The sequence below is a fragment of the Choloepus didactylus genome, chromosome 23 (assembly GCF_015220235.1).
Source record: "Choloepus didactylus isolate mChoDid1 chromosome 23, mChoDid1.pri, whole genome shotgun sequence".
NCBI lineage: Eukaryota > Metazoa > Chordata > Mammalia > Pilosa > Megalonychidae > Choloepus > Choloepus didactylus.
Window position 1 is genome coordinate 518,320 of NC_051329.1, and position 15,059 is coordinate 533,378.

Genomic DNA, 15,059 nt, shown 5'->3' on the forward strand with positions numbered 1-15,059 from the left:
TGGCTTTCTACGTGCCTTCCTCACTAAGCGTAATTATTTCCTAGCTTTTGATTTTAAGTGAGAGATATGTGACTCTTCTTTTCACTTGAACACTTAGAGGCCATTGTAGGATTATTAATTGGCCTAATTTCAATATTACTGCGTCTCAGGGTGTGGGGAGGTCCAAGGAGAGGGAGAGAGATGTGGGAATGCCCAGTCTATGGAGGAGACAGAACACACACAACATTTATCGGTTAAGTTCACTGTCTTATATGGTATGGCTCGTGGCGTCCCAAAACAGTTAGAATAGTAACATCAAGGAACACAGATCACAAGTCACTGTAACAGATATAATAATAATGAAAAAGCTTGAAATATTGCAAGAATTACCAAAATGTAACAGACAAAAATGAGCACGTGATGTTGGAAAAATAGCCCTGGTTGCAGGGTTGCCAAAAATCTTTAATTTGTAAAAAATACAATGATTCAGTGTCTGTGGAGCACAATAAAGCAAAGTGCAAAAAAAAGGAGGTACACCTGTGTGTGCATGTGTGTGCATAAACATATGTACCCATAAATACATACACCCCTTCAAACACACAAATATATGTAAAAAAAGACGACTTACACATCTTACACATATTATATATTTTTATAGATACTTGTCAGTCACTGGTGTGGGATTCCATTCCTCCCCTTCACTGTGAGCAGGAAATCACCCTGAGTGGGCATTGGCAACTTGGGAGCTGTTCTTCTCCCTACCCCTTCTTGGTCCTGGGCTCTCAGGAGTCAGTCAGAGCCAACTGGGGACAGTGCTGGGCACAGGATGGGTGGGGAGAGGCTGTCTGGCAGCCTTTCAAGGCCTGGTGACAGATAACTGGGTACGCCTAAGCCCTTGGCATACTCTTTAACCCCCCTCCCCCGCCCATATGACGTGGTTATGATCATTGTTTTGAGTGGTGGGGAACGCAGTGCTTCTGAGGATGGTAGACCTGGATCCAAATACCTGTTCTATTTTTTAGTTGTGAGACCCTGGATGATTTCTTAACCTCTCTGAACTCCTTTCCTTATCTATAAAATGGGGATAATAAAGCCTACATAATAGGCTTGTTGGAAAATGTAAAGAAGAAAACAAGATGTAAGACGTTGAGGCATTCTGTAGTTGACAGCTCTGTGCTAAGGAGGTTGTTGGGACCAGTTCTGTCATTGGCCATAGTCACATAGGAAGTCACCTTCTGAGTGACTTGTCGCTTTCTGGGTGACTTGCATGGTTTCTTATTGCCTCCTCATGCTGCACATGCCCCTTCTTTCCTATGGATGACACTAGCCATTTGACTTGGATAATGGGAGAGAATCATGTCAATCATGTTACAGGAGCTCAATGTAAAATAATTTAAAGAAATTTTTTAAGTTACAAATGATGTTTTTTTCCACGAGAAACAAACTTACATTTAGGTCTTATATTTACAGTCAAAATGTAAGGAATCAGTCCAGTCAACCAAGATGATGGACTAAGATGCCCCAGGGTGTGTTCCCCCACAGAATTTTTGAACAACTAGCAAAAATTGGGAGATCCATCTCCTCAAATCTCCAGAAAACGGTTAGAGGCTTGCAGTAACTGAGTGAGCATCCAATCAAGAAAATGCAGCAAATATACAGCTACATATAATCCTGCAATTCTACTCCTATTTATTTACCCAAGGGAGATTAAATCATATATCCATAGAGACTGGCACATGACTATTCACAGTGTCCTATTCATGGTACCCAAAAGTGAAAACAACAGAAGCATCCATCAAACTGTAGATGGATAAATTGTGGTTCTCTTATGGTTTATGGTATTGCAGCAATAACAAATGGCTCTCATAGACATTATGTTGAGCATAAATGAAACGTAAGTGATGATGTCACATAATTCTATGTACATGAGATTGTAGAGCAAGCAAAACTAATCTGTAGTGATAGATACTACATCAGTGGTTGCCTGACTTGGAGTGGTAATGGATAACTGTTGGCAAAGGGATACAAGAGAACTACAAGGAGGTGAGAATGTTTACATCTAGATTATGACGATGGTTCAGTGGGACATATATTTGTCAAAACTCATCAACTTGTATCCTTAAAGTTTGTGAATTTTATTGTATGTAAATTATACTTCAGTGGCGTGGCTAGAGGAAACAGAACCAAAACCTACAAAGCAAAAACCTATGACTCGATTGGGAGACCAGGAAGGTGACATAAGACACTCCAGGGTACCATTCTCCCACAGTATCTTTGAACAACTAGTAAAAACTGGCTGAATTATCTTCCTCAAAACTCCAGAAAGCAGGAAGAGGGTTGCAGTAACTGGGTGAGCGTAAGATCAAGAAAACACAGTTTGAGAAACGGAAGGAGAAGTGTGTGGCACCCTTGATGGCCCTTCCCCACCTGCTTCCTGGCCTTGTTCTGGAGGGAGCAGAGGAACCCCCAGCACAATGTGGTGCCTGCATATCACTGCTAGTCTAACAGGTGGAGCCATGCAAGACCGAACCCAGAAACTCACCTTGGGCTCTCCCTCCCAAAACTTGCCCTGCAGGCAGAAGCCGTTTGTGGTTGGCCAAAGAAGTGTAAGAAACAATTAAGTCTAAGTGGCCTTGGACAAAGGATTACTTTAAGGAATACAATAGAGCATCTGGGAGGAGGTGAAAGTCTATTTTATAGGCAATGGAGGGGGCGTTGGAATTCCTGTAAATGGGGGATTCCTAAGGCCATGAGAAAGCACAAGCTCAGGACAAGACATGGGCACAGAAAAGACTGGAGGAACCTTGTGCACTAATTTTGCCTTGGGCTGATGTCCTTAGGAAGGCTGAGCTCGGAAGGAGACCCATCAGCCAAAGCTGTAAAGACTGTGAGAGGTTATTTTTTTTTTGCTGGGGGTTATTTGGTTGTTTTTTTTTTTCAAGCTCCTGGCACTCAAGGAAATCTCTGTCATATCGCCAGGTGGATGCAAACTTGATGAACAGACAGCTCAGGGACTAAATCCCTGAGTTAACATGTTAAAATATGAAAATGTTTAGTGTGCAACAAAATATTCTAAGGCAAACAAAGAAACAGGAAATACTGATCCATCCAAAGGAACAAGGTAAAATCTAGAAACCATCTATGACCAAGAACAAACTTTGGACATACTAGACAAAGACTTTTAAAAAAAGGTCCTTAGTATGCTCAAGGAAATAAAGGAAAACTCAGAGAGAGAACTAAAGGATATCAGGAAAACAATGAATGAATAATGTAAGAATGTCATTGAAGAGATAGACATTTTTATAAGGAGCCAAAGAGAAATGCTAGGTTGAAGACAACAAACTGATATGAAGAATTCCCTGGAGGGTTTCAAAAGTAGACTGGAGCTGGCAGAAGGAAAAACCAGTGAACTCAAAGACCTTTGTTCTAGTTTGCTAATGCTGCAGAATGCAAAACACCAGAGATGGATTGGCTTTTATAAAAAGGGGGTTTATTTCACTACACAGTTACAGTCTTAAGGCCACAAAGCGTCCAAGGTAACACATCAGCAATCGGGTACCTTCACTGGAGGATGGCAAATGGCGTCCGGAAAACCTCTGTTAGCTGGGAAGGCACGTGGCTGGCGTCTGCTCCAAAGTTCTGGTTTCAAAATGGCTTTCTCCCAGGACATTGCTCTCTAGCAAGCTTGCTCTTCTTCAAAACGTCACTCACAGCTGCACTCTGTCTCCTCTCCTTGAGCCAGCTCATTTTTATATGGCTCCACTGATCAAGGCCCACCCTGAATGGGTGGGGTCACACCTCCACGGGAGTATCCCACCAAAGTCACCACCCACAACTGGGTGGGGCACATTCCAAGCAAATCTAACCAGCACCAAAACGTCTGTCCCACAAGACCACAAAGATAATGGCATTTGGGGGACACAATACATTCAAACTGGCACAACCTTCAAGACAATTGAAATGATTCAGTCTGAAGAACAAAAAGAAAAAAGAATTTTAAAAAGTGAACAAAGCCTAAGAGATCTGTGGGACACCATCAAGCATAAAAATATACTTAATATGGGAGTCTCAGAAGGAGAGGAAAGACAGAAAAGGGCAGAGGGATACTCAAAGAAATAAAGGTAGAAAAATTCCCAGATGTAATGAAAGGCATGAATATGCACCTTCAAGAAGCCCATGTGTTCCGGTTTGCCAAAGCTGCCATTATGCAAAACACCAGAAATTGATTGGCTTTTATAAAGGGGATTTACTAGGTACAAGTCACAGCTCTAAGGCCATAGAAGAGTCCAAACTAAGGCATCAACAAGAGGATGCCTTCGCTGAAGAAAGACCAGTGACATCTGGAACACCTCTGTCAGCTGGGAAGGCATAGGGCTGGCTTCTGCTGGTCCTTTGCTCCCAGGTTGTGTTTCAAAATGGCTTCCTCCAAAATGTCTCTGGGCTTCTGTATTGCTCCTCTCTCTCGCCTCCTGTGTGTCCTTACTTCTTTCTCCCAGGATGTTTCTCTCTAAGCCCCTGGGGGTCCTCTCTTAGCTTCTCCAGGGCAAACTCTGGGCTTCGTCTCTTAGCTTAGCATCTCCAAACGTCCTTCTGTCTGCATCTCCAAGCGTCTCCAAGCATCAGCAAGCATCTGGTTCTGTGTAGGCTTTTAGCTTCTCTCAAATACTGCAGTGAACTAATCAAGACCCACTGTGAATGGTCAGGGTCCACACCTCCATGGAAATAATTTAATCAGAGGTTCCACCCTAATCAACAGACCAATCATTCTGCCCCCACAAGATTGCATTAAAGAATATGACTTTTCTCGGGGCATAATATATCCAAACTAGCACACCAACCAAGCCCAAACAGGATAAATTTGAAGAGACCCAGGCCTAGATACTTAGAATTCAAACTGTCAAATGCCAAGGACAAGGAGAGAGTTCTTAAAGCCATGAAAGAAAAGCAACGTGTTATGTTCTAGGGAGTCCCGATAAAAGTAAGTCCTAGTTTCTCATTGGAAACCATGGAGGCAGGAAGACACTGGGATGAAATATTTAAAGTGCTGAAAGAAAACAGTTGCCAGACAAGAATTTCATAATCTGGAGAGGCTGTCTTTCAAAAATGAGGGAGAGATTAAGACATTCCTAGATAAACAAAAGCTGCAGGAGTTTGTCACCAGTAGACCTGCCCTACAAGCAATGCTAAAGTTAATTCTTCAGACTGAAAGAAAGGACAGCAGACAGTGGATCAAAGCAGCATAGTGAAATAAGGACCTCTGGTAAAGGTAACCATCCTAGTAATTACAAATGTTATACTATTGTATTTTTTGGTATGTAACTCCAGTTTGTACTTCTTAGAGGTTGTGCTGGTTTGAATCTTTTGTGTCCTCACAAAAGCCACATTCTTTAATGTAATCTTTAGGGGCAGACTTATAGTCTTTGATTAGGGTGGAACCCTTTGATTGAATGTTTCCATGGAGATGGCTGGAGACACCTAACTGTAGGTGAGACCTTTGATTAGGTCATTCTCATGGAAATGTGACCCCACCCATTCCAGGTGGGTCTTAATTAGATCACCAAAATCCTTTAAGAGAGCTCATGTTGAGAAGGAGCTAAGAAGAAGCTGAGAAAGACATTTTAGGGAGAAGCTAAGATATATATTCCAGAGTTTGCCCCTGGGAGAAGCTAAGAGCTGACAGAGCTGGATGCTTGGAGATGCTGAGAGAAGGATGTCTGGAGATGCTAAGCTAAGAGATGAAGCCCAGAGTTTGCCCTGGGGAAGCTAAGTGAGGACCTACAGATGCTTAGAGAGAAACGCCCCTGGGAGCACGAGCAAGGATACACAGGAGCTGAGAGAGAGAAGCAAAGAGAGGCAGAAGCCCAGAGACATTTTGGAGAAAGCTATTTTGAAACCAGAACCCTGGAGCAAAGGAGCAGCAGACACCAGCCATGTGCCTTCTCAGCTGGCAGAGGTGTTCGGGGCGCCATTGGTCTTTCTTCAGTGAAGGTATCCTCTTGTTGATGTCTTAGTTTGGATGGTTTTATGGCCTTACAACTGTAAACTTGTAAAATAATAAATCTCCTTTATAAAAGCCAGTCCATTTCTGGTATTTTGCATAACGGCAGCTCTAGCAAACCAGAACAGAGGTTCTAAAATACAAATGCATAAAAAGTAATGATGAGTCTATTGTTTTGGAATACAAGGTATAAAGGTATAATTTGTAACAAGTACAATAAAAAGATGGGGGGGATGGAGGTATATACAGTATATGTTTTTTTTAATGTTAAATTGGTATCAAGCGTTTGGCATCTGGGGACGCTTGGAGCTCTTGCCGCTCGGCCCAGCTTCTTTCAAAATGTCTACCGTTCATGAAATTCTGTGCAAGCTCAGCTTGGAGGGTGATCACTCTACACCCCCAAGTGCATATGGGTCAGTCAAAGCGTACACCAACTTTGATGCTGAACGGGATGCTCTGAACATTGAAACGGCCATCAAAACCAAAGGTGTGGATGAGGTCACCATCGTCAACATCTTGACCAACCGCAGCAACGAGCAGAGACAGGATATTGCCTTCACCTACCAGAGAAGGACCAAAAAGGAACTCGCATCCTCATTGAAGTCAGCCTTATCCGGCCACCTGGAAGCGGTGATTTTGGGCCTGTTGAAAACACCTGCTCAGTATGATGCTTCGGAGCTGAAAGCCTCCATGAAGGGTCTGGGGACAGACGAGGACTCCCTCATTGAGATCATCTGCTCAAGGACCAACCAGGAGCTGCAGGAAATCAACAGAGTCTACAAGGAGATGTACAAGACCGACCTGGAGAAGGACATTATTTCCGACACATCTGGTGACTTCCGCAAATTGATGGTTGCCCTTGCAAAGGGTAGATGAGCAGAGGATGGCTCTGTCATTGATTATGAACTGATTGACCAAGATGCCTGGGATCTCTACGATGCTGGAGTGAAGAGGAGAGGAACTGATGTCCCCAAGTGGATCAGCATCATGACTGAGCAGAGTGTGTGTCACCTCCAGAAAGTATTTGAAAGGTACAAGAGTTATAGCCCTTATGACATGTTGGAGAGCATCAAGAAGGAGGTCAAAGGTGACCTGGAAAACGCTTTCCTGAACCTGGTTCAGTGTATTCAGAACAAGCCTCTGTATTTTGCTGATCGGCTGTATGACTCCATGAAGGGCAAGGGGACTCGGGACAAGGTCCTGATTAGGATCATGGTCTCCCGCAGCGAGGTGGACATGTTGAAAATTAGGTCTGAATTCAAGAGAAAGTATGGCAAGTCCCTGTGCTACTACATCCAGCAAGACACCAAGGGCGACTACCAGAAAGCGCTGCTGTACCTGTGTGGCGGAGACAACTGAAGCCCGAAATGGCACAAGCATCCAGACGCGGTGTCCCCTATGCTTCCAGCTAAGAGTTCTAGAAAATCAGCTTGCAGCTAATAGCCTCTTATACTCATCCCAGTGAGGATGATGTCAGCATTGGTCCCCTTACCTTATTTTAGTGGCCTAAACGTTGCCTGGCTTTCCGCCGAGTCTATCCTTTTAGCCAAAGAATGAACATTCCAAGGAGTTGGAAGTGAAATCTATGATGTGAAACACTTAGCCTCTTGTGTACTGTGTCATAAACAGATGAATAAACTGAATTTTTACTTTAGAAAAAAAAAATTGGTATCAAATTAAGTTTGTATCAAATCAAGTGTTATTGTTATAGATTTAGATTGTTAAATTTTAAAGCCCCATGGTAACCATAGAGAAAATATCTGAAATTTTTATAAAGAGGGAAATGAAAAGGGACTCAAAGAGTACACTACAAAACCAAACAAATAAACATGGAAGTAGGCATTAATGGAAGAAATGATGGGCAAAAAAGGTATAAGGTTTACAAAGACCAAATAGCAAAATGTCAGAATTGAAGTCCCTGTGGTATTACTTTAAGTATAAATAGATTAAACTCTCCAGTCAAAGAGATTGGCAGAATGGGTAAAAAATGTGACCCAAACATATGCCATTTACAGGAGTCAGCCTTAAATTCAAAGACCAAAGTAGGTTGAAAGTGATAAAAGGATGGCAAAATTATACCATGCAAATAATCAAAAGAGATGTAGCTATCCTAATATGAATAAAATAGACTTTAAGTGAAAAACTGTTATGAGGATAAAGAAGGTTTCTATATACTGATAAAGAGATCAGCTCAACAAGAACACATAATACTTGGAAATATAGGCACACCTAATGGCTGAGGCGCCTAAAATATAGAGCAAATATTGACAGATTTGAATGGAGAAATAGTTTTACATTAATTGTAGAAGATTCAGTATACCACACTGAATAATGGATAGAACATCCAAACCAAAGATAAATACAGAAATAGAAGACTTGAATGATACTATTAATCAACTAGACCTAACAGACACATATTCACCCTATAGCAGCAGAACTTACACTTTATTCTCTAGTGCACATGGGTCATTCTCCAGGACAAACCTTATATTAGGTCACAAATTCTCTGTATATTTAAAAGTACTGAAATCATACAATGCATATTCTTTACCCACAATGGAAAATTCACAAATATGTGGAAATTAAACAACACACTCTTATTAAACAATATGTCAGAGAAGAAATTAGTATGTCAAAGAAGAAATTAAAGGGAAACTAGGAAATATCTCAGGGAAATGGAAAGAAAAACAACATAACACAACTCATGGGGGTGCAGCAAAAGCAATGCCAAGAGGGAAATTTCTAGTTCCAAACACTTAAATGAAAAAAGAGGCAGGATCTCAAATTGGAAACATAACTTCACAACTGGAGGATCAAGAAAAAGAAGAGCCACCTAAATCCAATATGAGCAGAAAAAGGGAAATAGCAAAGATAAGAGTGCAGATAAATGAAATAGAGAATAAGAAAAACCAATAGAGTCAATGAACAAAACTAAATACTGTTTCATAGAAAAGAGTAATACAATCAACAACTTTTAGCTAAACTGACAAAGAAAAAAGAGAAAACACAAATAACTAAAATCAAAATGAAAGGCTGGAAATTATTACTGACCCCACAGAAATAAAAAGGATTATAAGAGGATACTATGAACAACTGTACATCAACAAATTAGGTAACCTAGGTGAAAAGGACAAATTCCTAGAAACACACAAACCACCTACGCTGACTCAAAAGAAGATCTCAACAAACCAATTACTAATAAAGAGATTGAATCAGTCATTGAAAACCTCCCAACAAAGAAAAGCCCAGAACTGGATGACTCCACTGGGGAATTTTACCATCCAAGAAGAATTAAGATGAATCCTGCTCAAACTCCGCCAAAAAAATTGAAGATGAGAGAACCAGCATTGCTCATTTTATGAGGTCATCATCCTCCAAATACTAAAGGCAGGTGAAGATAGTACAAGAAAAGAAAATGACAGATGAATATCCCTTATGAATATAGATGCAAAAATGTTCAAAAAAAATACCAGCAAACCGAATCCAACAGCACATTAAAATAATGCTACAGCATGAACAAATGGGATTATCCCAGTTATGCAAGGGTGGTTCAACACAAGAAAATCAATTAAAGTCATACATCATGTTAATAGAATGATGGGGAAAAACCACATGTCTTTTCAATTGATTCAGAAAAGGCATTTAACAAAATCCTGCATCTCTTCTTGATAAAAACACTCAGAAAATTGTGAGTAGAAACTTCCTTACCATGATAAAGGGCATATGTGAAAAACCCACTGCTAACATCGTTCTCAATGGTGAAAGACTGAAAGCTGTCTCTCTCAGATCTGGAACAAGACAAGAACACCCACTGTCACCGCTGTTATTCACTACCGTACTGGAAGTTCTAGTCAGAGCAATAAGGCAAGATTGAATAAAAGACATTCAAACTGGACAGGAAGAAGTAAAATTTTCTGTTTGCAGATGGCATGATCCTATATTTAGAAAGTCCTGAAAAATCTACAACAAAACTACCAGAGCTAATAAATGAGCTCAGCAAAGTGGCAGGACACAAGATCAACACGCAGAAATCAGTAGAGCTTCTGTACACTAGTAATGAGCAATCTGAGGAGGAAATAAATGAAAAATTCCATTTACAATGGCAACTAAAGGAGTCAAATATCTAGGAATAGATTTAACCAAGGATGTAAAGTACTTGTACATGGAAAACTACAAAGCATTGCTGAAAGAAATCAAAGTCTAAATAAATGGAAGGGCAGTCTCTGTTCTTGGATTGGGAGGCTAAATATGAAGTTGTCAACTCTACCCAAAGCGAATTACAAATTCAATGCAATCTCAATCAAAATTCTAACACCCTCCTCTCCAGAAATGGAGAAACCAATTACCGGATTTATGTGGAAAGGTTAAGGACCCCGAATAGCCAAGACCATCTTGTAAAAGAACAAAGTTGGAAGAGTCACACTTCCTGATTTTAAAACATACTACTAAGCTACAGAAATCAAAACAACTTGGTACTGGTACTAGGACAGATAGAGAGAACAATGGAATAGAATTGAGAGTTCAGAAATAGACCCTCTCATCTATAGACAGTTGATTTTTTACAAGGGTGTCAAGTCCACTCAATGGGAAAGAAATAGTCTCTTCAACAAATGATGCTGGGAAAACTGGATATCCATACACAAAAGAATCAAAACGGACCCATTCCTTACATCATATACAAAAATCAACTCAAAATAGATCAAAGACCCATGTGCAAGAACCAGAACCATAAGGCTCTTAGAAGAACACATGGGGAGGCAACTTCAGGATCTTGTTTTGGCAATATTTTCTTAGAGAACACAACAAAAGCACAAGGAACAAAAGAAACATGAGATAAATAGGACTTCATCAAAATTAAAACTTCTGTGAATGAAAGGGCTTCATCATGGAAGTAAGTCAACAATGTATAGAATGGAGAAAATATTTAACACCCACGTTTACTATAAGGATTTAATGTCAAGAATACACAAAGAAATCATACATTAAAAAGACAACGCAATAAAAAATGAGCAAAGATGTGAATAGACATTTCTCCACAGAAGATATTGAAATGGTCAGTAAGCAAATGAAAAGATATTCAGCATCATTAGCCGTTATGGAAATGCACATCAAAGCATAAAACAGTATTTCATACCCACTAGGATGGTGACTATTTTAAAAACAGAAAGTAAATTTTGGAGAGTGGTGATGAGCTTGGAACACTCATACATTTTTGGAGGGGACGGTAAAATGGTGCTGCTGCCATGGAAGTCAGTTTCATGGTTCCTCAGAAGGTTAAGTCTAGAATCACCATATGACCTGGCAGTCCCACTTCTAGGCACATACCCAGAAGAACTGAAAGCAGGGACTCGAACAGATACTGGCACTCCGATGTTCTTGGCAGCATTATTCACAATTGCCAGAAGACAGAAGCAACCCATGTCCGTCAACAGATGAATGGATAGACAAGTGTGGTATTTACATACAGTGGACTATTCACCCATAAAAAAGGAATGGAAGTCCTCACACATGCCGTAACATGCGCGAACCTTAAAGACATTACGTTGAGTGAGATAAGCCAGACACAAATGGAAAAATATTGTTTGATCTCACTGATAGAAATAATTCTAATTAGCAAATTCATTGAGTCAGAAAGTAGAATACGGTCTGCAGAGGCCGGGGTGGGGTGGGAAACGGGAGCGGCGTTTCTGTTTGGTGATGGGTGGAGGTGATGGTAGCACAGCGTTGTGAGTGTAATTGCCAGCCCTGAGTCACACATTTGAATGGGGTTAAACGGTGAATTCTTAGATTGTAGACATGGTCCTAGAATAAACTTTAAAAAGCATGGGACTGTGCAACACGGTGAACCCTAACGTAAGCGATAGTGAGTATTAGAAGAGTGTTTGAACAATCACGGCAGCGGTACCACACTAATGCAGAGTGTTAATAGGGAAAACTGTGACTGGGTGGTTCTGTGGGGAACGCTATATATTCTGTCTCATTTTTCTGGAAACCTACAACTTCTCTAATTAAAAAAAAAACTGAAATTTTTTTTTTAAATGTAAGGAATGCCATATTTTTACCATGATTCTCCAGTCTCTTATTTTGTTTTACCGAATGGCATCAAGAGGTAGTTCCATGAAAGGGAATGATTGTTCTCCAGTATCCACTGCCTAGGAGGGTCATGCTAAGAGCTCATCTTCATGTTCGCCACCACCAGCAGCGCCTCCCGCCCATGCCCCTTGGCTGCCCTGGTGTCCACGTCTCCCCGTGCGAACGGGCCGTGGTGTGGACGTGTTCTTTCTTCAGGCGCTCACCTGCAGAGGACGCGATGCTGACCCTTGCCTCCTTTTTGTGGGACTCCACAGGGTGCTCCCCGCTCTGGGCCCCCGTTTCCTCCTTTGTGAATTGGTGCCAGGGAGGCCCACACGAGGCGCAGCGCCCCCTCGGCTGGTTTTCGTGATCCCTGTTCTCATTATTGCCTAGCTTTTGCTCTTCTGTATGGAGACTGAATATATGAGAGCGTCTCAGGCCCCCAGTGTCTTTCCTCTGGTGAATGAAAGTAATTTCTTTAATGGTTCCTCTCGAGCCCTGGTTCACAGCCCCCAGGAGCCCTAGTGCCCAGCAGCCTGGCCTGGCAGTGTCCCTTGCAGGCCGCTGTCCAGAGCCGCCCGTGCGGTCCAAGTGGTGCTGTCTGGCCCTCTCCCACCTCAGCCCCCGGGTCTCCTCAGGTGCCGACACCGCCTCCCGCTTGTGGTCCTCAGCCCAGGCACAGTGTCCTGAGTGGCCAACATTGCCCCTGTCTGTGGTTTAGTCACTTAAAGACCAAAACTCTTGGGTGGCTGCTCCGAGGCCCAGGGACGTACCCTAGGCAAGCCTGTTTCTTTGGGAAGAAAAATAGTGAATTCTGTATAATTAGAAATGAGTAAATTTGCTTCATTCTCCCCCTAGCTAATGGTTACAGGTCCCCTGCCAGAAAAATGAAAACAATACCTTTTGAACCCTTTTCCTTCAGCCAGACCCATGTATCATAGAGAGGAACTGTGCACAGAGGAACAGGCCGAGCCCACCACGAGGCACCTTGCACGACAGGCCTCTGTCTTTTGGGCAGTGGACAGTCCCACCAGGCTTCCATCGTCTGCAGTCTGAAGTCCATGGACTGGTTCTGGTGTGGACGTGGGACCCTCTCACCAGCGACAGAGGTGTTCCTTGAATTGTTAGGCACGCACGGTCCGCTGCGCCCAAGCAGGTTATCTTGCTCTTATGAAAACTGCTTTGTTTTCTGGGCCTAGGCCGACATGTTGGACCAGGAAGCTGCCTTTGTTCAGATTCAAGAGGCCAAGACGATGGTGGAAGAGGACCTCCAGAGGAAGCTGGAGCAGTTTGAGGACGAGAAGGAGCAGCTGCAGAAAATGGCTGACTCCGCGGCGTCCCTGGAGCAGCAGCTGGAGCAGGTGAGGGTTGCAGTTGTGGATGAGACGGGAGCTCACGGGCCCTCCTCTGTCAGGGCTGGGTCCGAGCCTTGCCCACACCTGTCCCCATGCTGTGCACAGGCCGCCTGGCAGCTTCTCCTGCGTGAGGCTGGGCCGGCAGGGCTCTGTTTTGGGTTGTCTGATTCTCTTTAACGGTCTCATCCCCATGCTCGGCTGCCACGGCACACCTTGCTAATGTATAATAGTCACAGGGCATTCATTCCTTCTACACCAAAATTTTGAATTAAAAAAGACTTGCAAAGCATCCATTAATTTCATTTAAAACTGAACAAGGAAAACTAAGTTCTTGGAGAGGGGTGGAATTCTCATTCAGAAGCAGCCATCTTGAATTTAACTCCTTTTTCAGGTAAAGTTGGCATTGCATCAGCGAGACCAGCAGCTGGAAGCTTTGCAGCAGGAGCACCTGGAGCTGATGAAGCAGCTCACCGTGACCCAGGAGGTCTTGCAGACCCGGGAGCAGTCCCTCAGCGACCTGCAGACACACTACGACGAGCTGCAGGCACGGCTGGAGGAGCTGCAGGGGGAGGCCGCCTCCAAGGACGATGCGATCCACTTCCTGCAGAATGAGAAGATCGTCTTGGAGGTGGCTCTGCAAGCGGCCAAGAGCAGCAAGGAGGAACTTGATAGGGGAGCGAAACTCCTGGAAGAGGGTGCTGAGGAAACGTCGGAAACTTTAGAGCAGTTAAGACAAGAATTGGCTGTAAAGTCCAGCCAGGTAATGTGATTTGCTGTCATTTTGTTATGTATCAAGATTGTATGTGAAAGAATGGATGCCGAATGTTGGGTCGTCTCTAGGGACATGTGTTTTGTGCATGTCCGTAAACACCGCAGGAGAATGCTCCTGGGTGCATCCCCATGGGGCAGGGAAGCCGGTAGGCCAGCAGTGTGCTCCTCCCAGCATGCCCCCGTCCCCACCCCGCCTGAGCTGTGACCCGAGCTCTCCTGGGCTTTTGGGAGAAGTCCACCAAGCAAGACAAGTTTTTGCTCCCATGTAACTTAGAGTTCAGATGTAGGAAGAGCTGCATATTCCTCATGTTACTTGAGTACACATGAGCGTCTTGGCTTTTCCTTCCCTTTGCCACCCTCTCTTTGCGCCTCATTGCCTTGGTGTTGACACGTGCAGAAGGGAGTCACTGGCCCCGTCCCGCTGCGAGGCCCAACACGGTGGGGTGGTGAGCAGGCCTGGGGAGAGGATGGCCCGGCCCCGTGTCTGCCAGTCCCAGGCCTGCGAACATGGCTCAGGGCACATCATGAAAGGGTGAATAAAACCACTAACGAATGGTGTGCGGTGTGTGGAGTTAGCATCAGGAGGGAATAAAGTCCTTAAATCCCACCTTCTAGGTCTCATGGACAATGTGAAATCAGGTCCATGGTTTCCCTTTGGCAAAGCAAAATAAAACGAGGCTGCCTTTTTATTCAGACATTGACTTGCACTCAATTAATTCCTAGGATAGATGCACCAAAGCAAATCCTTGCTGACACAGTGGATTTATGTGCAGAAGGGGAGTTGAATTGTGAGGATTCTTTTGCTGAATTTCAGTTTGGTATTACTGACTTAGCTTCCTTGAGACTTGGAAAACTCTGAAAGTGAGATTTGAACTTGACCTGCT

General features: G+C 43.2%; 2 protein-coding genes across 6 annotated transcripts in view; both read left to right on the top strand.

Annotated features, from left to right (window-relative positions):
* The window catches only part of GOLGA3 (golgin A3), an 80,732-nt gene that overhangs the window by 40,864 nt on the left and 24,809 nt on the right, over nucleotides 1–15,059 (top strand). For all 5 annotated transcript variants that reach the window (XM_037817005.1, XM_037817009.1, XM_037817008.1 and 2 more), the window contains exons 10-11: nucleotides 13,249–13,410; nucleotides 13,796–14,164. In XM_037817005.1, the coding sequence (XP_037672933.1) occupies nucleotides 13,249–13,410; nucleotides 13,796–14,164 (531 nt within the window). The remainder of the gene's footprint in view (nucleotides 1–13,248; nucleotides 13,411–13,795; nucleotides 14,165–15,059) is intronic.
* LOC119519401 (annexin A2-like) lies at nucleotides 6,264–7,635 on the top strand. Its single transcript, XM_037817014.1, has one exon. It carries the CDS (start codon nucleotides 6,317–6,319, stop codon nucleotides 6,851–6,853), a length of 537 nt encoding a protein of 178 aa, XP_037672942.1. The 5' UTR covers nucleotides 6,264–6,316; the 3' UTR covers nucleotides 6,854–7,635.